This window comes from Ylistrum balloti, unplaced genomic scaffold (genome assembly GCF_031769215.1).
Source record: "Ylistrum balloti isolate Yb309-2 unplaced genomic scaffold, AGI_CSIRO_Ybal_v1 Utg369662, whole genome shotgun sequence".
In the NCBI taxonomy this organism is placed as follows: Eukaryota; Metazoa; Mollusca; class Bivalvia; order Pectinida; family Pectinidae; genus Ylistrum; species Ylistrum balloti.
The window spans coordinates 935,520-962,499 of NW_026781912.1; the positions used below are offsets into that span (position 1 = coordinate 935,520).

Genomic DNA, 26,980 nt, shown 5'->3' on the forward strand with positions numbered 1-26,980 from the left:
TAGCTGGCTTGACTTTGTAAGCGTGTAGGAGAGGAGGCTTCAGCGTCATGTGACTCGCGGAGGGGGACGTGGAGGAGGGGCATTTGATCTCTCCTCAATATAGTCTGTATCAGTACAGAACACTACACACACACATACACAATTGAAGGAGCAGGATGTTACACTTTCCGCTGACGCTAATCTCCATACACTGGACTGTAGCGGTGGATTCTTATATGGAGCACCATACTGTTACAAAATTTTATCACAAAATTGGGAGGAGTTTTTAAATTTTTTTTCCAAAGAGGATAAAATCTGGATTATATTACACGCTAAAATCCAGGTAAGTAACTTTTCATATAAAATCGATTTTCTTAAATCCCCGCCGCTGGGTTTTCATTAAACGTCCGCAAATATTTGCCCGTTTAAATAATTGATAACACTTGACGATGGCTTTGACATGAACAATGGTTTATCAGATCCTTTTTCTCATCACAACATTATTCTTTTTTTAACCTTTTAGGCTTAGGTGGTAAAACATCACTGATTAGGGGTGGCAGGTTTTATCGCTCGCGCAAGTGACACGTGAGGATGTTCTAAACAGCCTGGCTAATGCGTCCTAAAGCCCCCCTATTGCTTTGTCGGATCAAAGGAGAAACAAGATTTAAACCGGGGTTATGAAAAGCTTAAATTCTGTAAGGTGAGAAAATGACTTTAAAATTCACATTATAATTATTTCGGTCCTCACAGATTATTTTGAAAGGAGCTTTGTTGCGTCATGACTTTTTCTAATCGAAGCTTATTCAGTTCTCCGCGTGAACGAGTGGCTCCAAACTTGCTGTTGTTATGTTCGTTTAATTAAAGATGTTCTGCACCCGTGGCTTGATAGAATTAAAGAAGCATGTTCCATTAAAATATTGCCGTGTTTAATAAAAATGAAATACAATAGGCACATGTGGAATGTAATTATTTAAAAGATCCGCTTTCGATCTTTATCTGCTTTGTGCCATGTATACATCGATATATCATTCCAAACATTTTCTTTCATTGAGTATGAATGAAAATATAAAATTGTTCAATGTCTTAAATACTATTAAAAATATCGAAATGTTATTTTCTTGTATATAATATATAATATCCTTCTTTCGAGGTAATAATTTATTTCCTGTAATAATCAACAATAAACTTTATTTACTTATATATATAAAAAAACAATTACGACACAAACTACCAGATTAAATAAATCTTGTTGGTCTGGATGGAAATGCTTGAGGTTTTCCTGTTGGATAAAAACCAGAGTACCTGAGAGAAACCAACGTGTTCGGGCAGGTGACCCTCATTCTTTTCACGTCCACTCAGGGAATCGAACTACGGACATCGAGTGAAAGATTATTATTGTTCCACCCGATCACCTCTTACGACATAGTATCTCAATTGTTTTCAAATAAATCAATAATTGTTTCGAGTGTCCTTTCATTAAAAGGTTAGGAAAATGCGATGAAAACGTTACAGTTCTTCACCCATAGATTTTGGTTATTTGCTATAATTTGACAACGATATAAAACAGATTAAGGGCTCTTTGAATAGTACAATTAATTTACTTAAAGATATTTTTACCGAACGTGCGTCTTTAATCACAATTGTTTGGATGGAGAACACATCTAACATTTTTATTACGAGAATGATATTCTGTATTCTCACAGTTTACAGCGTTTCAGCTGTACATCAGCGTTAATACTTCCACTGAACTTTACTATGGAGTACCAGGCCATCTGTAACACCACGCACGGTACCTATTATGGCTAATTATCAAGCTTCACTTGTCCCGAGGGATATAGTAGAGGAACACAGTTTGCTGTCGAGGACTGATACAGGATCCTGCACATCCTCGCTCGAGGCAAATGGATTTTCTTAAAACCGCGAATTTCTTTTTTATATTGGAAATCCTAAAGATCCCCAGCTTTCGCAGAAATGCACTTCAAACCCTCCCCCGCTTTAAACGGTCTATAGTTCTGCCAGCGCTTTAGAAAATACAAGATCTGTCAAAGATGTCTTTGAGATTCCCCCTGTACGATAACAAAGCGATCACCAGGCATTGATAACTTGAGAAGCTATTTTCATTCACATACTTTCCCGTTTATAACACTCGGACACGTTTCGGTGAAGCTGGCGGTACAGATGTTGTTGACCGGATAGGGTCAGATGATAGGTTAGCTTGCCGAGACCCCTGCTACAACTTGTAAATATTTTGTTTTCCGACACCATAGATTTGAGATAAAGAGGGGTCAGCTCTCAGATTTATATGTTCTGGCCAGTAATAGGTCATTTTGTCCTGAATCGTCCGACGATAGTTCCAATGTAATATTTAGCATATACGTAATTTCTTTGAAAACTTTTCATACAAGGTTTTCAGTTGTGCTTCTTGACATGACGAAAACACGTTTAAAAAATGTGTTAAAATACTAATAGAATAATTGAAATTTAAAATGTTCCTTATATACAACTTAAAAGGAAATACAGACATGTTTTCCATTTATATCCTATCTATAATTATGACGTCTTCGAGGAGACGTGATTTAAGGCCCCGATAAGTCATTAAGGTGACTAATTAACGAATCTGTTTTTAATCTTCATTTAAAAGGTTTTTATTGATACAATCTGCGGGAACCCGCATCAGAATGCATTTCATTGGACAGCTTCCTTTTGACTATTTTGTTATTTTGTCAATTAATTTATCGCGTGAGGAATAAAAAATATGATCCTGTATGAGACATTTGGAAGATTCTCAGCGTCTATGAGTGGTGGTAGGACAGGAGGATACTCAGACAACCTTTCATTTGAATTCTTTTTTTTAAATGTGCATGTCATTTGTTTGATAACAAATGTTTTTTAAAGAAGTTCGGCAGATCAATACATAACAATCAACTGCAAACAGAGTAAACTTCTTTATAAAAGCACTGTTAGCCAATCAAAATACGGCGAAATGATCACTTTATTAAAGATCTGGCTAATCCATCGCAATGATGCAAATAACACACGGACAGTATACCGAAGTTTTAGTGTTTTAAAAGTAAGTGATATCATATCGAGGTTTTAGTGCTAATAAGTGAGAGACCTTATATCGAGGTATTAGCACTAATAAGTGAGAAAGATTATATCGAGGTATTAGCACTAATAAGTGAGAGACATTATATCGAGGTATTAGCACTAATAAGTGAGAGATATTATATCGAGGTATTAGCACTAATAAGTGAGAGACATTATATCGAGGTATTAGCACTACTAAGTGAGAGATATTATATCGAGGTATTAGCACTAATAATTGAGAGACATTATATCGAGGTATTAGCACTAATAAGTGAGAGACATTATATCGAGGTATTAGCACTAATAAGTGAGAGATATTATATCGAGGTATTAGCACTAATAAGTGAGACATTATATCGAGGTATTAGCACTAATAAGTGAGAGATATTATATCGAGGTATTAGCACTAATAAGTGAGATATTATATCGAGGTATTAGCACTAATAAGTGAGAGACATTATATCGAGGTATTAGCACTAATAAGTGAGAGACATTATATCGAGGTATTAGCACTAATAAGTGAGACATTATATCGAGGTATTAGCACTAATAAGTGAGAGACATTATATCGAGGTATTAGCATTAATAAGTGAGAGATATTATATCGGTGTTTTAGTGCTCATTAATGAGTGACATTAAATTTAAGTTTTACTCTAAATACACGAGAGATATTTTATCGAATTTTAAGTGCTTATTATTTATAAGGGATGTTATATCGAAATGTTATTGATACATATAAACCGATTTACCGATGATTTGAGCGTTTATATAAACGAGACGGATCCTAAAATACTATGATTATGTACGAATGAAGGACACTAATCGACGAACATTACATTTTAACGGTATTTTAACAAGAGGCATCATATGTGGATGAAACAAAATGCACAACAAATGTATAACGAGGTGTAGGGTATATGAATGAGGGGGAAATATAATGGGGTTCTAAGGAATATCGGCGAGAACATTATGTTTCAAGGTTTTCATAAATTGTCTGATATTGTTACAAAGATAATCAACCAGATCTGACCAGGTCGGCTCCTAAATGTAAACCTACAACACGTGAGCATGTGTGTGACCTTGGTTATGTTATGGTGGTGTGGTGTGGTGTGGTGTGGTCAATTACACTTGGTCGGATCTGCTACCAACATCGTCTGGAATGTAAGTTAACGTTATAATAAAGTGTAAAGGACCCACAGATAGGGAAGGGGCATAGAGGGGTGAGGGCAATGTTCATGGGGCACGTATTGAGGAGGGAAAAGATACAATATTCATATATTGAGGCATGGACGGGGATAAGGAGAGGAGACAACGGTCGCGGGGTTCGAATTGGGGAGGGGGAGTGGGGATACAATGCTCAAGGGTAAAGAGGGAAGAATTTACGTGCCCTAGGCCGAGTAGGTTGTCGTGGAATGAGAGATACCGAGCTATGAGTAAAACGAGTCATGGAGAAAGAAGCGGTAGAAAAACTTCCAGAGATATTTTTTCTGTAAAGGAGGACAGGGTTAGTGAAATAGGTACAGACACATGGACATTTGGAGGATTTATAGGATATAATATATATGATGTGATGTACTGTGAATTTCATGCTTAGAACGATAGGTGTAAAGACTAGATGTTATGTCAAACCCGTCTAAAGAGATGTCGAGGCGTCTGTGCATGTCAACACCGAGTCTTTGTATGGAATATATACTGGTGTCTTTAATCTTTTATTAATGAGGCACAGAGACAATTCGTCAAATGTGTCGAAAATTAAAAAGTCAAGTCCATATCACGTATAAGACCATTCTAGCGGAAGTAATGTATTTTTGATTGTTTTTTAATTAAGTTTTATCATGACAACCGTCAGTGTCATTCATCAGCGACTAAACCTATTTTACTGAACAGAATAACTATAGGGCTTGGGGAAGGACGGTCACACTAGATTACCAGGCAGTCAGTCATATGTAAACTTAATGATAAAAATATTTTTATACATAAAATGTACAGTACATATTTATTAGTTAAATGTCGCGACTTTCTAACAGGTACTCTAATGATGTACAAATATTTAATGTAAAAAAATAAGTAAAGAAAAAAAACTATACGCTTTCCGAGAAAGGATCCCCGGTTGTGGTAGCGTGGAACGTTTTGTAGAAGTATACGTGATTAAAACCTATAAAATTGATCTGATAAAATTGGTTTAATATCTATGTCGAGCTGACGAGATTTAAATTAGACGATAAAATCAACGAACAAAAAAAAATATTTTATTGGACTATGAAACTTGTCACTTTTTACTTAATTACTTATCATTCGCCAATAAACTTAGTCAACCTGTAGTCACTACACCGTTCTTTGTCCCTATACTGGTCTAGAGTTAAAGAATGGCTTCACGCTAACGATATCATAATGTCGATGTGTCGAAAACACTGATGAAAAAACGATTATCCTGATCGCCTGAGTTTATAGAGAAATATATTTGCTTCAATGTGAAAAAAATAATCAAAATACAGATACGGCGTGTATTGAATAGCTGACGTAACACTTCCCAAATGTCCTTTTATCTGGAGGACTGGGGGTTTAACAAAGGTTAAATAAAAGATAAATCTTCATATCTTCTTCCCCTACTCGCTTTATTTTTAGTTCCTGCCACAGTATATTATTTTATCTAATTTAAGAATGCACTGTTCAGCCTCTCATGATTTGACCTTTGCTAAAACTATCGCAAAAAAATGAATGTTAATTCTTAGAGTACCTATCCGAAATTAATGAAAACCGAAAATGGAAACAAATTTATTATTTTGTTTAGCCTTTTTTTATTGTTGATGGGCCAGCTACAGTCCTGCCGAATACACCAGAGCTATTTTTGTACCGGGACTCAGGATTTCACTACAAATTATGTTTTAATCGTGTTGTGAGACAGTGCGTGTACCTTTAAAAGTACGGAAGCCTAAAAGGGTCAATATCAAAACGCATTGAGTCTTTATTCCGATACAGCTGACTCCTTGTCTCTCTAATAATTATCGGTTTCGCTATCCAAAAGGTAAAGGAGTGTCGGAGTTTCAAAGCAGTGGTACTCGTTCATTTTATTTTTAAGAAATAGTGTTAAAATAAATTTAGGTTTCAATAAAAGGAATAATTGGAACTCTCCTTTTGTTAAAGTTAGAAAAATAGTGCTGGAACCCCCCACCCCTGCAATCTATCGGACTATTTGTTGCATGTTAAAGATGAAGACTTCTGGGAGAACTATTACTGTGTACATCCTGTCTGTCTGCTGCCGAAAAATCTTTAAACTCCGTCCTGGTATTTCTTGTTTGATCAAACCTTTTGTATGTGTTCACATTGATCAGTCTTGACGTGTCTGACTGTGCCGTTAATGATATGAATAATGTAGCTTGGAAGTGTCACGACACGGATGTATGTAACAGTAGACAATCAAGGTTTCCGTGGGGTGGAGTATTAGGTCAGGTTAAGTAGGAGAGTGTGAAAGAGGCCGCATTGCGTACATGTATGTATCACTTGCATAATTCTTTTACTTACACTTTTTTCTGTTATATTAAATTAGATCTCATTGATTGATAGATTAGATATACCTTTGTTAAAGACATGGTATCTTCTTTTACGAATGTTTCAGAACTTTACTATATACTCGTTATTTAAGAAATAAATTATTGCAGTATTTGTCTTTCAAGAGTATACAAACTTTATAAGTGTTCCCTGTTTCATCTTTGTGGCCCCTATTGTCTCCCTGTCGTGACACGTAAAATGATTGCTTTGCATGTATCTTGATAAGTTTCCAAGTCATTATTAAATGTAAACAGTATGTAATGCGCAGTTGTTACAATTTACCTTGGTCGGACCGTAGACATGCATATGCAGGTAGATTTACATAAACAATGATAAACACCTACTCCGGTATGCAGAAGGCGAAAGATGCACGTGACATCTCCTATATATTGTGTTACGGCTGTGACTATCATTTATAATTCCTAACCGGCAAATTACGAACTTCCGGAAAAGACAATTGGTTAACGCTTATCCACAAGTCATACTGTCAATAATTCATTTTCTGCGTCATCTTGCACGAGACATATTTCACCTATATCTATAAAAAAAAATCATCTGAGCATCGCTAGTGTTGTTAGTCTAGCCGCTATATGCAGAGTTATTGCCCTTTGTTCTGAGCGTGTCTCTTTTTCTGATAGTTTTTTTTATTTAGCTACGATTTATTACTTAATATATGTCGATTCTTGTACAGTGTTTTCTCGTGTGATCGCGGGCTACTAACTACAGAAGCACGAACTCTAATACAGAGTTATAGCTCTTTTTAAATATTTTTGGTTGTACGGAGATTCGGCCGAAGTCGATTGTCTATGGATTCCGATTGCAATATTCCGCCTTTTTAAAGAAGAAAATTATTTCGCCAGGTTTTACAAGACACAGAAGTATTCATTTTCGACAAGATATTTCTAATTAGTGCAGAATAAATTACCATAAGCTTCCTGAATGGTCCAGTTTAAACCGTCTGATCAGTTTCAATGTCAAATCAAAGTAACCTGACCTTACTGATAGCTATTTCCCGATACGATAACCAAGACGTTCTCATTACCTTGACGATATCATCATAATGAAATGAAACTGAATGTCGTCATCTCTTGCAAAAATTAATGTGTCCTCAGATGAGGGCGATCATTGGTTTCCATCAACCCGATAAGTGATATATTAACCGACAGTGCTGACTAAGGTATTACAGGGAGTATTGTTAACGCTACATGTTTATATTGTTCCTTCAATTTCATATTTTAATTTCTTGATTTATGTATTCTTAGTTTTCCATGTCGTGAGGTCGGGGGGGGGGGGGGTTGGAGATTTTGGCAGAGACTGTTATCAGTCACCATCCCTCTGCACTAGATAACATTTTAAACGGTTTCAAATGTCATAAATTTAGATACATGCCATTCAGAGACGCTGTGATAACATTTATCAATTTCCCGCATTTCTATCACAGCATAGGAATCTGACAGCAACCTCTAGAGAATTTTAAACATGTACAAATTTGTATTTGAACTGTAGCGCATTTTTTTCTCGCTATATCCATCGTAATGAAAATGCACTGGAAAGTGCCACGCTATGTCTATGCTTTGGCTAATTGGCAGCTAATGAAATGCACTTGAAACAGTGTAGGATCCTGAGTAGGTAACGCTGAAGACCCATTACACATTTTATGTTTGTGACAGGTCCGACATGTTTGCAGTTCACAAGCTAAAATTACGTTAAAGAAAATATTAACGACAGTTATTTACCAAATACATGTCCAGTGTATAGACCTCTCATAATCTTAGCATGGTCTACGGTTGTTCGAAGTAGGGATTAGAATAAACACGGGCCGAGACATTCTGATTTATAATTTGGTAATTTCGCGGTCCACAAAGGATAAGACGTAATGTCATTAGTAAAAACAAAGACGTGTTTACCTGCATAATTTATGTGTTGATTTCAACTTTAGTTCCATCCCTAAAATGGCATAAAGTACATCTGACGTCTTTTAATTACACTTACCACAGATGGCTGTTTAAAAAACACATGCCTTATTTTAGCCTTAAAAAATCTCCGATCGCCTATTCAGCACCGTAAAACACAAATACATCTATTTGATTACAAGTATGGTCCATGACCGATTAAATCAAATGTTTAGTTATTTCCATTGCATTTTAAATGTAAAACTGCATAATGAACGACAGTGAAACATGTGGGTGTACATTATATGCACAATCACGAATGTGCTGAGGGGCGGATACTGAATTTTAACAATAGACTGGATGTTACTCTTACTTGTAGCCCAGTGCATGTGTCCAGATACAACATACTGTGCTCTGGGGAAAATAACTGAATACCTAAAATAATTGAGATCAATTTGTATAACGCTACGAAATCAAAATATCTGTCGCTTTAACGCCATCTCTCTCAACTAAAACACCGGATGTGGTTTAATCTTCTGTTTGACAATTACTCGATGCGGTAACCTTTGGGAATTTACAACCTCGGTAGTCATGGATGGGATTGGTATTAAAACATATAATATTGATGTGATGAAGTCGACTGTACTTACATGTTGTTTACCTTCGGCGGTGTGCGGAAATCGGCCTGACGAATCTGATACATCAGTATATAATTAATCATCATCGGATTTGCTTTTATGTAAGTAAATAAGTTAGAATTCTAACCACGAGTCTTTAATTTGATGTGGAGGTATTGATTTTTTTTCTATATCAATTATCGAGTGGCAATCTGAGTTAAACCAAGATTACCGGATATCATTTATCTGAAGGCAATACTATAAAAAAAGCTACATGATATATATCAATGAATTCCATCTAAGGCCGTATTAAATGAATGTGTGTTTCACTTTCCCTTATCGTTTTTATGCCCTGCAGATTTTTATTTTTTTACGACCAATGAAATAATTTTATCGCTTATTTGTTCACGTCAGTCAACAAACACAGGATAGGTCAATGATATTAAACAATATATTCGTAAATAGACGACTTCGGAGCCACTTTACCATATAAATCCGACTCGGCGATTAAAATCTAGGTTGGACCAAACAAGGATGATTTATTGTCGTGTTGATACATCTCTTGATCATTTTGACATGATTTTATAATTATATAAATGATTTATTTCGGAATGTTGTGTGTCTCTCGATAAGTCGAATTGGTGCTGTAGATCACGAGTTCGACTTATGTGACACATAAAAGTGTGTGACAATTACCACGTGTTTTGTAAATGGTATATCATTACTTATATAATTTTTTTTACTATATTCCCAATACTTTGTTCTGAAAACCCAAATACAGTTTATCTAGAAAGACGATTTTTATCAGTATACATTACAAAGGGTAGTACAGATAAGATTTCTGACCCCCAGTAAACTGTCACCTGTTTTGTAAACAAATTTCAAAAGTTCGACAGGTGCTATATAAGATTGTCCCCGTCAAGTGACGACCGCATTCTACACAGGTGTGTAGGGAGGATAAATCATACCGATGTTATTTCACAATCTTCGTCACGTGACCTTTCCTGTTTATCATGTAGTCCTGACGTCACGCTGTCTTTTCGGAAAACATTATTGTGGGCCAAAAATAGCACTCAAGTATCAAACAGATCAGTTTCCATATTACTCAAAAGTCTACAAGGTAAGAAATAATTGCTTTATAATGTAATACTTTTGTCTAATATGTATATTTTTCTGGTCATTTGTAAATATGATATGTCTGTCATGATAAAGATAAATGTAAAAAAATCACTCTAAAACTTGCAAAATAGGAAAAGGATGTATTGTGTCACATGATGATAAGTAAAAATGATAATTACTAGGGGACCTCAATGGTTTATGTAAGTTCTGTGGTCAAGAGGATTCTGCTACATCATTCAGAACGGCATCTTTGGTTTCCAAAATGCGTACCCTTCTCAGAGTGGTGTGCGTTTTTTATCGAAGCCTCTCGCATGGTGTTCAATGAAATCGCTTCCAGCTACAACAAGAAACGGGAAATGACATTGGCTGTTCACGAGGCGATTAACCCTGAACTAAGTCTGAACCCAACGTCCTTTGAAATTCCCTACTTGTAGTTTTTCACAACGACCATCATTCATTTTAATGTTGTCGACAGGAGTCCGGACAAAAGACAGTTTAGGCACATAAATATATGTATTTAAAATATCATCAAAATCTGTATTTGACAAGAAATATAGAATTTGATACTGTTTTTTATGTTTAGCATGAACAGATTGGAGAGATACCCGGTATTTATGCTGGTACGCAACGGGATTTAAACGACACGTGCACGTTCTTTATTACGTCATGGTGATAGTGATTTCAAAACAAAAAAACGTGTCTCTATAAATTTGCCTTTGAATGAAAGAATTATCTAGACGCCTGTCTAATTAATTCTACATTGAATCTCTTTTAAAAGCATTAACGAGACATTACGATGTTGCCGAATCGGTGTTAGTCAATCTCCATAGCCCTTTATAGTCGAATTTCGGGTGAGGTTAGTTTGATTTACAGATGTGATTCCTTTTATTGAAACAGGGTTTGATAAAAAATGCTAATGGGCTGCATTTTTTGACGTGTGTATGCTTTTAAGTGTTTGGACATTTTCTTTCATTTAACTCAAAAAGAAAATAACGAGTATTTTTCAACAAATCAATTTTTTTCTTTAAACTAAAACTTGGTGTACTCCGAGTATCCTTTGATCCATGGGGATTTTGCAGGAATTCCCGACTCTCGTTCCATGTATACATGGATGGTAATGGAATGATTTCGTGAGGTTTTTTCTACGGTTCGATGTCAAGCAATAACACGAGTTTTCTCCCTTTATGGAAACATACATAAAGAAGCGTCACTTCCGTGACAATTTCAGGACTTGTACAACAGAAACGAATGCAGTATGTATGTATGCACTCAAATAAGTAACACACTTCTAGAAATCGGGTCACTTGCCTTGCCGAGTAGCGGAAATTCGTTCCTTTCCACTGTACGTAATTATACTCGGATAAAGAAAAATTGTTTTGGAGCTACCAATACAATTTCTTCTCTCGTGAGGAAAGCGAATGATGAACATATGAATGAACTCAACGCCTCTCATAGTCCATTGCGACACCCTACATAATATATAGGGTCTCTAAGAGGCAGAGATAGTCCATTGCGATACCCTACATAATATATAGGGTCTCTAAGAGGCAGAGATAGTCCATTGCGACACCCTACATAATATATAGGGTCTGTAAGAGGCAGAAATAGTCCATTGCGATACTCTACATAATATATAGGGTCTCTAAGAGGCAGAGATAGTCCATTGCGATACCCTACATAATATATAGGGTCTCTAAGTGGCAGAGATAGTCCATTGCGATACCCTACATAATATATAGGTCTCTAAGTGGCAGAGATAGTCCATTGCGACACCCTACATAATATATAGGTCTCTAAGAGGCAGAGATAGTCCATTGCGATACTCTACATAATGTAAAGGTCTCTAAGAGGCAGAGATAGTCCATTGCGATACTCTACATAATATATAGGGTCTTTAAGAGGCAGAGATAGTCCATTGCGATACCCTACATAATATATAGGGTCTGTAAGAGGCAGAAATAGTCCATTGCGATACCCTACATAATATATAGGGTCTCTAAGAGGCAGAGATAGTCCATTGCGACACCCTACATAATATATAGGGTCTCTAAGAGGCAGAGATAGTCCATTGCGATACTCTACATAATATATAGGGTCTCTAAGTGGCAGAGATAGTCCATTGCGACACCCTACATAATATATAGGGTCTCTAAGTGGCAGAGATAGTCCATTGCGACACCCTACATAATATATAGGGTCTCTAAGAGGCAGAGATAGTCCATTGCGACACCCTACATAATATATAGGTCTCTAAGAGGCAGAGATAGTCCATTGCGATAACCTACATAATATATAGGGTCTCTAAGAGGCAGAAATAGTCCATTGCGATACTCTACATAATATATAGGGTCTCTAAGAGGCAGAGATAGTCCATTGCGATACCCTACATAATATATAGGGTCTCTAAGAGGCAGAGATAGTCCATTGCGACACCCTACATAATATATAGGTCTCTAAGAGGCAGAGATAGTCCATTGCGACACCCTACATAATATATAGGTCTCTAAGAGGCAGAGATAGTCCATTGCGACACCCTACATAATATATAGGTCTCTAAGAGGCAGAGATAGTCCATTGTGATACCCTACATAATGTAAAGGTCTCTAAGAGGCAGAGATAGTCCATTGCGATACCCTACATAATATATAGGGTCTCTAAGTGGCAGAGATAGTCCATTGCGATACCCTACATAATATATAGGGTCTCTAAGAGGCAGAGATAGTCCATTGCGATACCCTACCCTACAGAGATAGTCCATATATATAGGCAGGGTCTCTAAGTGGCAGAGGGTCTCTAAGTGGCAGAGATAGTCCATTGCGATACCCTACATAATGTAAAGGTCTCTAAGAGGCAGAGATAGTCCATTGTGATACCCTACATAATGTAAAGGTCTCTAAGAGGCAGAGAACGGGATTATGTGGCTATATAAATTGTACTGACAGCTATATTTTGAGTTGGATCCCTTTAATACCAATAAAACATATGTACTTCCGATAATTGATAATAATCTTGATTTCGTTCACGTCGTGTACCGTCCAATACTTTTAGATTATCTCCCTTTACAATATATGTTATCGTTTGTCTCCCTTCCTTGACATAAAGTCAAATCTTGGATTATTTCCCTTACCCGGTAATATAGCTACATATTGAACCGTCAATATCATTGATATCTTTAGCTTTCGATTTATGCTTATTTGAATCGGCTACATCACTAGGACTTTCTTAAGAATTTAACTACACTTGTTTATTTCCCATGCTGGCAGTTAATCTACACGCGAAGTCTTATACTTTTTCTTTGCCAACGCCTTGCCAAGTTACGCGTGAGTTAATGTCGCTTTAAAACTACTTTCCCATTTTTCTTTTCTTGAGAAGTGCACTGAGATTTTTGTCCCTTTCGTGTCTATAGAACAGTGTCTATACGGAAAGCCATATACCTAACGGATCGATCCTAGCTGTATATGTCTATTACTTAACAAGCGGAGGATAGTTTCCCCGTAATCAATCTTGTAGGTTTTCTTCCTAGCTGGGGTCAAGATCGAGAGGTAAACACTTCAGCTGGAACTAGGATGGCTCCCGATGATATGAACGTTAAAATGGTTTCAGTCACGGTCAAATGTCTTCAGACACGGTCAATGACTTTCAGTCATTGTAAATAGTTTTAGGACCCATTGGTGTTTTTGTTTTGTCATGGACAATAATTGTCAAACATGTCACTAATTTTCATGACCAATTCATGATTTTCAGACACGGCAAAAGATTGGCAGACACGTTGAATGGTTTTCGGTCACGGACAATAGGTTTAAGTCACAGCCAATAGTAGAAGCTTTCATTATGTTATCAATTTCGTCGAATAATCTTCAATATTTCGAAGTATTGTAGCATGCCCCGACGTGGTTTCGAGAGTCTGTACCATGCATGCAGTCGGTATACTATCAAATAATTACATTTTTCTCGCATAAATGAGAGATTCATATAATTGTTCTTAATCTTGGTTTCAGTATATGTAAAGTTTGTCGGTAAAGCTGTAGTAAGAGGTATGTTTCAGTCAAGGAAGAAAAAAACGAAATCTACAATTGAAGAAAGTCATGTGATCTATATGACCCTGACGGATATTTAATTTATGCGCCAATAATTTTCCTAATGTATCATCATCCGACTAGTACTTGCAAACTTGACTATTTTAACTTACGCCCTGGCTTTCTTTAAACATGCTTTATTGCCGCGAAGCAAAAGGACCGGCACAAGTTACAATATGGTTAACACCCATAACATTATCAATGCCCTGGCTACATTCGTGTTGAGTGATAAGATACGTTACCCTAGATGCATGCAAAAACGTTTAAATTATCTATTTGAAGCATAAACATAGAAAATTCAAACGATGCACCTGTAAAGGTTAAATAAATAAAGGCAAACACAGAAATAGAGAGAAAGTAACAGCGCGAAGTTCATTGTCCCCCATTGCAAGAAAACATCGAGGATTTACAGGGATAATTTATGCAGAATAATTTTCTTGTAGTTTTATTTTTCTTTGCAACCTGTTCTATCGTGTTTTGTTTTGATTTCATATGTTTTTAATGTAGTACTTTGTATATGGGTGCTGAAATGTCTTTGTTCTGTTTCAAAGGCCAACATTGCGTAAGCGCATGACAACCGGACGTTCACAACAAAACTAAAAAAATCGAGAAACACACATGTATACAGAATGCCGTTCCGGATCTTCTGTTGACAAAATGAAAAAAAATAGAATATAGAATTTTTTGTAGTGCACATGAACTCCTGCGATACTCAGTATATCTTCCCTTTCATCAATTTAAGATGAAAACAATACCTATTTTTATCTGTATTTATACGTCATGCGGAGTTTTCATATTCATTAAAAAATATCATTAAATATATTCATCGGTTGCATATCATATATCTGCATGCAATTTTGTGATAAAATCGTTCAATAGCTCCCATGTGAAACATTAAACGATATTTTCATTGGGATGGTAAACTCGAACTCGACCTAGCATAGAGACTAAGCTAAAAGTGTAATACAATAAAGGGAAAACCGTCCACATAGTTCTGAAATGTTGGGTGTTACCGGGTGCCATCGAGTCTATTTTACGGTCAATACGTAAGTCTCAATTTCAAATATCGCGTTTGTGTCGTCAGAAATCGAGATCTGACGAAAATTGGATGTGACATTTTGATAACATCACACCACCGAAACAAATTGCTTTTCACATGAATTCCACTGGGGATTAATGGGGAAAAAAGGGGAGAAAACAAAAAAAAAGCATTGTCAGAATATCACATGGATATAGACTAGCATTGTTTTCAATAAAACTGAATTTTATGCCCAGCGTATCATATTACAGAATTAATTTGCTATATAGCACCTTTAAGTTCTCTCCTGACTAAATCACTTTAAATTAGCTACGACTACTCCGACTATCCCCTCACCCTGTCTGCCATGCATCTTACCGGCGTATTCATTTGTTTAAATAACACATAGGCAAGACATTTTTCAAACTTTTCCGCTTCAGTTTTCAGTAAAATGAGTTGAAATCCTTCAAAGATGCATGCATTTGATAATTTTAAACATGTTCAAAAGCATAACAGTGATTCAATACGGAATCTCTGCTATCTCCTGACTCATCGAAGGAGAAGGGAAGGCGGTTTTAGGCACTCATCAAATTTGATTATATTTTTGTTAGTATAATCTAAAATATATCAGAAATCCTGTTATTTTCTAGGAAAACAAGTCAAACTCAACCAATTGAATTAGAAATTCTGCCCGTCATTTAATCGTGTGTACTGAAAGTGATGACTGATATCTTTAAGCGATATCACGGTAAAAAACATTATTTTGTTTTCATTATTAAACAGCACGTGTATCACCTTATGAACAATGACTATTTTTCGCAGAAATATACACATAAATAGATTGATTAATTAATTATAAGAAGTAAACCCTAATCTATTTATCAACAGCCTGGATATGCAAAATTTTGCATTGTATGTGATGACGCTTGCGCACAAACATCGTCGCCTGTAAACAGAAATGGTTACCCGCCTAAATCGGTCTCGACAATATTGGAGATTAATGTCACTTAATTTGTAATTCTGGATTGACTTAGAGCTATCAAATAGCATTTGCCACACCCAAAAAATGTGATAGTGACACCCCGCCACCATATGTTCGTGTTTACAAAATGGATAGCCTCGTGTTAAAAAAAACACGTTACATTATCAGGGCTAAATTTTAGACGGGTTTCCCGAATCAAAGAAGTGGTCAAGCCGGACATTGGAAATCCACTGTGAATATCGGGATAACATAAAAACATAATGGAACTCGTAACATCAATAACATAATTAATATTTCTTACCGTGTCCTTTTAAACACATCATTGTTCTAACACCAAATACCCTGTACATTGACAAGCTAATTACAGTTTTTTTTATTTTATGTAAAGTAACACTTTATTAAGAGCTTGGAAAATAATTAATTAACTGAGATAGAAAAGGACAGGCCTTAAAACAGTACCTTGAAGTAACCCTACTTTTATGACTTTCCTACTCCGACTCTAAATGCGCCCGTAAAGTTACAAAGTAAAGATATTTATTGAGAACGAAGCACCTTTAGAACAAGCAAGCAATTTTACGTGACAAATCGTTGTGATTCATTACATCTTAGTGTGTGATATTCCAATCTTATTCTTGTAGTAATACATATCACTGAGAGAAAAATATAAAAATATGCAAAATTTTCAGGCACTTTTTATTCCCCAAACGGCATCTTTCTATAAAGATGAGGAAGTTATTGATGGGATATTTAAACATGTTTATAGAAATACTACATCATACATTACAATTTTTGATTTTCTAATTTGCGGCCGTAGCCTTTTTACTCCACTAAATCCCTTCCAAGTTTAATCCTCAGCAGGGACATTAAAAAGCATAAAGACCTCTGCTACATATCCCAAATTAATGAAAAAAAAATCTTGCCAATGTAGTGTTTTATTTCTGCACAAAAGACAATCGTGTTCTCCATTGATTTGGAAGCAATAACCGTGCGTACTTTTGAAATCAATCAAAGATGGCGTTGTCATTTTCATGAACGTCAGGAAAAGTTATGAAAATAAAATATCTAAAATATTTTTTTACTATAGTGATAATGGTGACTCAATTGTCATGTCATGCGAAAGCTATTATCTGTATTGTATTATTTCAGCTAGTCTTCCCAACTCATTCCTGTTGATTTACGGCTGGCTATTACCCAAGGGAAGACTATTTTTCCAATCAATAAAAATATGTGCTAGCTAAATCTACAGGAAACGCCATTTTACACAGAACACGGTGACATAATTTACAGCACAAGCACCGATGTGTTATAGTATCTAATAACCGGAACCCTTTTGCGATCATCAATATCCGGAAAAATAACAGACTAGGTCGAGGCTCACTGTAGGCACAATTCATCAATATTCATGATCCAAAAACAAATAATTTTTATTGAACTGTCATCACTTGCTTGTGAATTTCCAGTTCAAAGTGTTTATTTTGCTGTCTAATTTGTATTTCCCAATGAGAGATGCTATTACGTGTGTACAGTACCCGTGTGTTGATATGATCAAAATTTGACACCATCTAGTATAATGACGAGTGAGTCATTCCAAGTTTGATTATTCTAATACCGTTTTAATTGATCGTTCACATTTCGCTTTATTATTCATCTTTTTTTCTGGTAGTGAACATGTTTTAATATTATGGTCAAAGGCCATCATAGGCAGATGCAGAAAATCGATATTCAGCTTTGTGATCATATTTCATGAAACAGTCGTTGATAACCGTTTTGAACTAGATAGCTATGGTTCATCTTGTTGAAACATGCTCTCTATCTTACTACAACATTCTAGTCACCTCCACGTGAATATGCGGTGTGTTAAACTAAATGTCTGTTTAGGAAACCCTGTATAAGATCACCTATGGAAAGTAAAAAAACCTTTTCATAAAGGTTTTATTTGATGATTCTATCTAACCTTGCAATGGCGGCATTCAAAAGTAGTCCCTTAACATTTGGTCTCTTAATAGAAGTCAGCTTTTGTTAGAGGGGGCAGAGGTGATCGCTTGATCTGCTTGTTTTGGTCTCTAATTAGGGATGATCTCTTGATAACAGTAAATTTCTGATTAATTCAAGTGGTATATTTGTAGAGGTGGTCCTTTGATAGAGGTGGTCTTTTGATAGAGAGGTGGTTCCTTCATAGAGGTAGCCCCTTGAAAGATGTAGTCACTTGATATAGATAGTATCTTGGTAAAGATTGCCCTTTGATAGAGGAAGTCTCTTCATAGAGATGGATTCGTGTTCTTTGATAGAGGTGGTCTCTTGATAGAGGTGATGCAGTGTTAGATATTGTCTCTAGATTAAGGTGACTTTACAGGAAGTAATCACCTTATAAAGCTAGGTCTATGGAAGAAATTCGACTGTTAATGAAAAAATTAAATTATGTGATTAAAGTTAGTGCAATCGAGGCTGGGAATAAAAGTAGTGGTGACGGGGCACGAAATTTCTTTACTATCTGAAATCGAGTCGGATGTTTCCAGCCACGAAATAAGGCTAAGGTGTAATGATTTAACCATTTAAAATGCTCTTACTGTCCCCAAAACAGGTTTTGATTATATACATTTTTGATGTTATGAACACTAAGTATAGTTTAATCAAACGTTTAAAAGCACTTGAAGCCATATTGATATTTTCGTGGAAAATTCACTTTATAAGTCAAATAAGTACCCGATTTCGTTTGTACAACTTATATCTATCTTTTTGCACAGTCAGAAAAAAATCATGCTACTTAATTAATCCTAATCAATCGGGATGCAAAACATTATTTTATGTCGATGGAATTTTGAAAGATTCTCCTCTGTGGAACAAGAAAGCAGAGATTGTCAGAAAAATCGATATACATATATGTATTGTGTATTACCTACAGGAGTAGGATTTCGGAACACCTTTTTCATGCTATGGCAATGCGGTATACATCGGTCGATACCGACATTGGGCCAATAAATTCGGTGAAGTGTTCCGCTGGTTGAGATTTCTGGTGACCTGGAAATGAATGTGTATTTCGGCTAAACTGTGTACGATTGTAAATTAGATTTACTAAACATGTTTAAAATAACTGAAGACATTTTTTCTTGTATCCGGTATATAAATTTACATTCACTACTGTTGTTATTTTGTACCTTTAGAGTCATTTGTTTTGTTTTTTGCAGGATGAGGTGGCCGGCTTCTACGGTCGTTGTCCTGACTCTCTTGGTGACGTCATGCCGTTGTGTCGATTACACATGTCCCGAAGAATGCACGTGCTACCGCCGTGACACCTCGGACCTTATTGTCGATGTCTTCTGTTCCTTATCAACCGTCCACGATGACAATAACTTCGCCCTGTTTCGAACCTCTGTCAACAGCACGCTGCACTTGGAGTGTGACCCTATCCTACATTCCAATCTGAAAAGTCATATGTTCCAAGACCTTCAAACATTTTCGGCGCTCACATTTGAAAATTGCAAATTTGATCACATTCCAAAAGATCTTTTTGCGGGCATGTTGTCTTTACAAATACTGACTATAATTAATGCCAGACGATTAACCTTTGACCCGGAAGCGTTTCTGAGCTGCCCGTCGTTAAAACGTTTGACAGTTGTTGCTTCCGAAGTGTCAGTAGTGCCAAGCCTCTGTGAAAATAAAGAACTAGTCTATGTCAATCTTACCAACAACAAAATTCGATCTTTGGCGGATGCTGGACTTGCCTGTGAAAATAATACACTCCGGAGTCTTTCTCGAATCATTATTCCTTTTAATGAATTCGAATATCTCGGAAATGAATTGTCGTCTACATCGCCAAATTTATGGGAGCTTGGAATCAGTGACAACTACATCAACATGGTTCATCGGGACGCATTCGTGGCTCTTCGTGATCTTGGATGGCTTGACCTTTCTTCCAATCGCCTTCGGAGACTTCCACCTTATCTCCTTCGTAAACAGGAAAATCTACAAATAATCGCGTTGAATGAGAACAACTTAGGTCGAATTCCAGAAGGTTTCTTTGGCTACTCAACAAAACTCCGAGTGGTAGCATTAGGAGACTGCAATATGGATGACAGGATATGGGCAGAGTTATGGCCCTTGAGAGAAATGACAGAATTGCAACTCCAAAACAATAACATTAGCAAATTAGACAGGGAATCCCTGCTAAGGTTTGAAAAACTGTTTTATCTCGATTTATCTGGAAACCGAATACGATTTTTAAGTGAGCGTTTCTTCGAAAAGCAATTACAATTGGAAAAGTTAAAACTTGGGAAAAACAAAATTGAATCTTTAGAAAGGTATGCATTTGAAGGATTGTCATCACTTTTGGAGTTAGACCTTCGGAACAACAACATTAGCCAGGCTGACAACGAGTCTCTACTTCCGCTTAAGTCTGTTTCACAATTCAACATTTCGTTTAACTTCCTGTCAGAGATACCGTGTCTCAAAAACATGGAACACATCAGTCTAATCGACTTCCGGTTCAACAGGATAGACACTTTGGATTTGAATACGTTCGAAGGACTACCTACTTTGAAGGGTATCAGCCTCGCTTTCAATAACTTACGCGTTATACCACGTGGTGTGTTCAACAAACCGCCATCTCTCCAGATTCTAAATTTAGCATACAACGACATCGATACGATAGAGGACGACGCCTTCCATGGTGCTAGTGAGCTTAGATGGATGTTTTTACAACATAATAATATCAGTGACGTCACGTGGGCGTTCAGTTCCCTCCATTCTCTCCTCCATCTTGACATAAGTCACAATTCCATCGGCAACTCAATCAACGGCGAACAATATCCAAAATCTCTCCAGGAAATCAACTTAGCAAAAAATCAGATCACCAGCGTTGCTCATTACGCTTTTTATAATTTTAAGAATTTAAGAAAAGTTGACATTCGTTATAATCTGATACAGACGTTGAAATTGCTATCAATTTCAGTATCGCCGGCTTTGCAGGGTACTCCTCCAACGTTTTACATCGCCGGCAATCCGTTTGTATGTGATTGTAAACTACAATGGTTGAGAAAGAAAATGGACGACAGCAGGCCTTCGTATGGCCAGCCTATTATATACGATACGGATGTGATATTGTGTAGGGAGGGTTTTCAAGCCGAACTCAGGTTCCTCTACAAACTTGAACCCTCCAACATGCTTTGCGACTACCAAGAAGAATGCCTCATGTCAAAATGTCGTTGTTGCGAGTTCGAGGGATGTGTTTGTAGGTTCGTTTGTCCACATAGATGCACGTGCTTCCGAAGTCTAGATCACAGTACGACGAACTTCGTCAAATGTTCGCGCGAAAATCTTACTAGCATTCCAATGCACATTCCAAGTGTGTCCACACAATTCTGGCTGGATGGGAATAACTTCTCAAGTCTCACGAGATTTGGTTTCCTCGGACTAGAGTTTCTGAGAGTACTTTATCTAAATAACAGCGGCATTGAATTTATACAAAACAGAAGCTTCGTTGGATTGAAATCAATTGAAGTGTTAAACTTAAATGATAACTCACTGGAAGAGTTGTTGTTCGGAATGTTTTATGGATTAGAGAGCCTTGTAGAACTTAACCTAGAAAACAACCGACTGTCTTTCATTGATTATTCTGTGTTTGAACACACTCCAAATATCCAGAGACTTTACCTAGCGAATAACGAGCTGAAATTTATAGTCGACGCAACGCTTTCAAATCCCATGTGGCAACAGCTGACTTTGGCGGGAAACCCATGGTCATGTGACTGTAACTTCTTGTCAGCAATGTTATATAATACGATCACGGTTGTTGAGAAAATTATTGACCGGCGGGATTTGGAATGTGTAGCAGACGACACCGATGTTGAAAATACATATGGCTACTTCAACAGTCCAAATAAACTTATCAGATTTATTGACGTGGATATGGAGACTATGTGTCCAAATATGACGTTAGTATTTAGAAATATGACACGTGAAAGCGTAACTCGTGTCCTCAACCGCACGGATAATCTCCCTCTAATTTGTGCTATCATTGCCATAGTTGTTATCGTTGTAGTCCTGGCGCTAGTGTTTTGGAATAAGAATATTATCCAGGTCATCTGTTTTGCAAAATTCGGATGTCGAATGACACATGAGAAATCTGATGTAAACCAAGTATACGATGCTTTCATCTCGTACAGTCATAAAGACGAGGATTTCGTGGTACGAGAGCTTGTTCCAAGACTTGAGGATGTTGATCATCGATTCAAACTTTGTGTTCATTATCGAGATTTCCCTATCGGAGCTTCCATATCGGAAACGATTGTAAGTAGTGTGGAGTGTAGTCGTAGAACGATACTTGTCATGTCTGAAAACTTTCTGAAGAGCGAGTGGTGTCAGTATGAGTTCCAAACGGCTCATCATCGTGTTTTAAAAGACAAGACAAATCGTCTGATTGTAATATTGCTCAGTGATGTCGACATGAAAGACATGAGTACCGATCTTAAATTGTACTTACAGACACGGACGTATGTCAGATATAACGACCCCTGGTTTTGGGAGAAACTGTACTACGCAATGCCAGATATCAAACATCGGGTAATTCCTGTAGACAGAATTCTCGATATCAGACCGGAAGTGGGTATTGGGAATACTTCTTCCGGTCTTCCGGACGATGAGGGATACGAAACTCCGATATCGCGTGTGTCAAGTGTCCATCGCCACACGTGTGACTTTGGTCGCGAGGCTGAAGCCATTGCAAACTTTAATATCTATGAAGAAATCCATCCTATTGAAAAATCCGAGAAACAAATGGCTTAAATCATTTAAATATATATTTGTATATGGTCATAACTGAGCTTTCATTTCAAATACAATTGATGAAACTCTGCTGAGTTATAACAATGAGAAGGGTTTCATCAACTGCACGTGAAATGGAAATGGATTGAAGATATGTTTTATTCGGATTACGTGAACAAGTTTTTCCTTACCATTATCTTAACTTCATGGTTATTATGTATAATGTGACGTCACGATGTGATGACGTCATGTCAATATCTTCAATCGTGATGTCACAGTTGGTGTCAATTCATTAATTATTTACAGATAATTTGAACAAAGACATATTCGTTGGACATCACGGTGGCGATGTGATTAATCTATTTATTTAATATTGAATTTTATACTTATCTGTGATATAAATATATATATATATATTAACTGTCCAACTTTGGCGGCAAAATGTCAGTTTTAATGAGAGGAAGTACAGGATATTACGCGCTCGAATATAAATATATAAGTAAATAAATGAATGAATAAATAAATAACTAACTAGGAAAAAATTTTGTAACATTCTGCAGAAATATAAAATTCGGAAATGTGACCAAGTAAATTTGGACAAACTGGTGTCTACTTAGGGAATATTTGGTGATATCGGCACGTAAGGAAAACGATATATCTAGATTATTGTGGCTGTCCTTAGATATCCAGATTTACAATATTAAAACGTTTTGCGTTTACCAAATATGTAGAGATGGTTTACTTGAACAATTGGTATTATCAAATATTCTAAATTCTATTTATGATAACGGGGTCTCCAGATTTTTTTATGGCTGTATTGAATAAAGTTATAAATGGTCTACACTCCGCTCTATGAAGTTAGCAATGTAATTACGATGCAATCATTTAAATATTTCCGTAATAGATTTTGTTGTAATTGATAAACACGCGATAAGCGAATCTCTTTTTAATAATTTTCCAATTAGCTACATTAATTGTGAATTTTAGTTTTATATCAGTATAAACGAATTTTATTTCCGCGAAATGAAGAATACTCAGTTTCTTTAATACTCACTAAAGGTGTGCCAGTGTACCTTAATCGTCAGATATAATGTCACACATGATATCACTAAAGGTGTGCCAGTGTACCTTAATCGTCAGATATAATGTCACACATGATATCACTAAAGGTGTGCCAGTGTACCTTAATCGTCAGATATAATGTCACACATGATATCACTAAAGGTGTGCCAGTGTACCTTAATCGTCAGATATAATGTCACACATGATATCACTAAAGGTGTGCCAGTGTACCTTAATCGTCAGATATAATGTCACACCTGATATCACTAAAGGTGTGCCAGTGTACCTTAATCGTCAGATATAATGTCACACATGATATCACTAAAGGTGTGCCAGTGTACCTTAATCGTCAGATATAATGTCACACCTGATATCACTAAAGGTGTGCCAGTGTACCTTAATCGTCAGATATAATGTCACACATGATATCACTAAAGGTGTGCCAGTGTACCTTAATCGTCAGATATAATGTCACACATGATATCACTAAAGGTGTGCCAGTGTACCTTAATCGTCAGATATAATGTCACTCTCGTCTGGGGAGAAAAAGTAACATTCCAACCAATACATTTTCAATCTGCTGATCATTATTTCTAAATGCATATGTATATATCATATTTTTCAAACACTGCCAATTTTCGGAAATCTTCAGGCATTTCCGATAAACACTGACTAGTATCTACCCCAAAAAGACGCTTGCCGAAATGTCTGTTCTGTTAATTTTTTTTGCCGTTGTTTTTATGTTTATTTAATGGCAGTAGTAAAACAATCAATATGTGGACGTTCACGTTAGATCTCTAAACTTACCTTTCTATAGAATAAAAACTGAAGGAGAGTCGTACTGCTTCCACAGGTCCATTTCATGAAGTATTTTTCCGACTCTGAGACGCACGCCCATTCGCTAAATAAAAAATGTAAAGCGAAAGAGAAAATTAAAACTGGCATCATAACAATTCCATTTCTGGACTTAAAGCTTGGTGCTTATCAAGGGATTCTATTGATCCTGGTACACGTCTAATGAATGTATGCCGCTTTATTAATTAGTAAGATTTCCTTCTTGGTAACATTTTACATTTTATTTGCTCGAAGCACGTCAGTGGTTTATATTTTTTGCACTATCCCGTGAAAATAAATGTAAAATAAATGCAAATTGGTTCTTCTGTTTGCGGAACAAACGTTTTGGAAATATTATTTTGACTGAAGTGTTGCGTTAGGTCAGCCGTACGCACATACACAGCAACCACATGAACCTGATGACTACAATTGATAAAAAATAATACCTGACTTTGTTCTGTAAGCCTCCATCTAGTAAGTATCAACAGGGAAACTGGAATTCTTCTAATGGCTAGAATTATAAGAAGGACTCCCATGTGATGATAAAATACCTTAGTTTTTGGCGCCAATAGGGCTACAAAACCATGTTACGCACGTACAAAATTTACCTGAACGCGCACAACGCTGACTCAAATGCACGTGGTCTCAGTCATGCATGTCACCTGATCTGGTCATATATCCTATAAAAATATCATCATTCAAGTCATTTTGAACACTGTCTCACTTTTTTCTGAATCATACAGTGGATATCTACAATTATGTGTTGTTTTTGTTGTTTTTAGTTACATACTATGCCTTGTGCGTAAACAAAATCCTTGAGATTAAATGTCCAATGAATGTTGTATGGCTTCAGTAAAATGGGCTACTCTATTCATTATTTATTGATATAATTTCCGTCGTAGAGGAATATTGATAGCGAGATCCCTTTTCATATTTCTTTTTCTTTTTTTTTTTTTTTTTTTTTTTTTTATTTTTACGAGACTTGATCAGTTTGTCTTCATGGTTTCTTAATTTCTTATCAAAGGAAATCATACAGGTATTTAGATAATCAACTTTCACTGTAATTAAGCTAAAAAAATTGCGAAGAAACAGAGATATCAAGCCTATTCCCCCGACTTCAATGATAATTTCACTCTCTTCTTTTTAATAAATCAGCGAAAATTTTAACTATCTTTTTTAAGTGTTTTTTTTTTCTGTGACAGGAATACAATTTAATAAACGGAAATGAAAAGACAGAGAAATGCTCAAGGATGAATTGATTGGGTGTATTATAGAATTTCCTGAAAGGATTGAAAATGTCATTACATTTAGTTTGTCAAGTAGAAATATTTGTAATGTAGTTTTGGAATATTGCATACATTGAATTATTCAAACTGTAATGAATCTCAATTAATGTGGAGATGAGATTAAAATTTTATACAATACTGCATTGTTGATTTTTTATTCTCTTGGTGATCCAATATCCCTATAGAATTGTATAAGCTGCAGCGCTTCGTTTCAGACATTAACCTGGATTGCAGAATTTGACGAAGTTAGCAGAGAAAGGCTGTGTTTGTTGTGTTAACTTCACCATTGAAATTAATGGGATTTATAAAAGGAAGAATTTAACCAATAAAAAGCCAAGGTTTTTAACAGTTGTCTTTGATGAAATAGCACCTAAAACACCGAGACCAAAGAGAAGTACTTTCTTTCAACTATAGCTGTGTGTATTAAAAGTAACGCTTTTGTAATATTTCATATCCATCGAAGGTTAAGTTAATTAAAGAAGGATCCAATCATTCCAAATAACTGCTTTATATACTCTTCTAATTTACATCATTATCTCCCTTTATTTCCAGATTTTTTTCGCGATGTAGAACTCGCACTACCTAAGAAAAAGATTATACGCAATTTCTTAAAGTTGAGAGTTGGCATCGGTGGCTTGAATATTAGACCTAATAATCTCGCCTCCTCTTCTCCGGCCTAGTGATACTATCATACCGCAGCCTTTGTTCTGCCACTGTCAA

At 36.2% G+C, this 26,980-nt stretch overlaps 1 protein-coding gene across 3 annotated transcripts; it reads left to right on the top strand.

Annotated features, from left to right (window-relative positions):
* On the top strand, positions 1 to 26,398 carry LOC132558987 (toll-like receptor Tollo). Of its 3 annotated transcripts, none has more exons than XM_060223621.1 (2): positions 1 to 322; positions 19,505 to 26,398. In XM_060223621.1, the coding sequence occupies exon 2, from the start codon at positions 19,506 to 19,508 to the stop codon at positions 23,097 to 23,099; it is 3,594 nt and encodes a 1,197-aa protein (XP_060079604.1). In that variant the 5' UTR covers positions 1 to 322; position 19,505; the 3' UTR covers positions 23,100 to 26,398. The 3 variants fall into 3 exon arrangements, with proteins under 3 accessions (XP_060079604.1, XP_060079599.1, XP_060079603.1); XM_060223616.1 differs by lacking the exon at positions 1 to 322 and adding an exon at positions 635 to 679; XM_060223620.1 differs by lacking the exon at positions 1 to 322 and adding an exon at positions 9,180 to 9,246.
* The last annotated feature ends 582 nt before the right edge of the window (positions 26,399 to 26,980 follow it).

Excerpts from the sequence above, each read along its gene's own strand:
- LOC132558987 (XM_060223616.1), top strand. The coding sequence starts at position 657 with ATGAAAAGCTTAAATTCTGTAAG. Across the intron at positions 680-19,504 it reads AAAAGCTTAAATTCTGTAAG|GATGAGGTGGCCGGCTTCTA; the intron begins GTGAGAAAATGA and ends TGTTTTTTGCAG.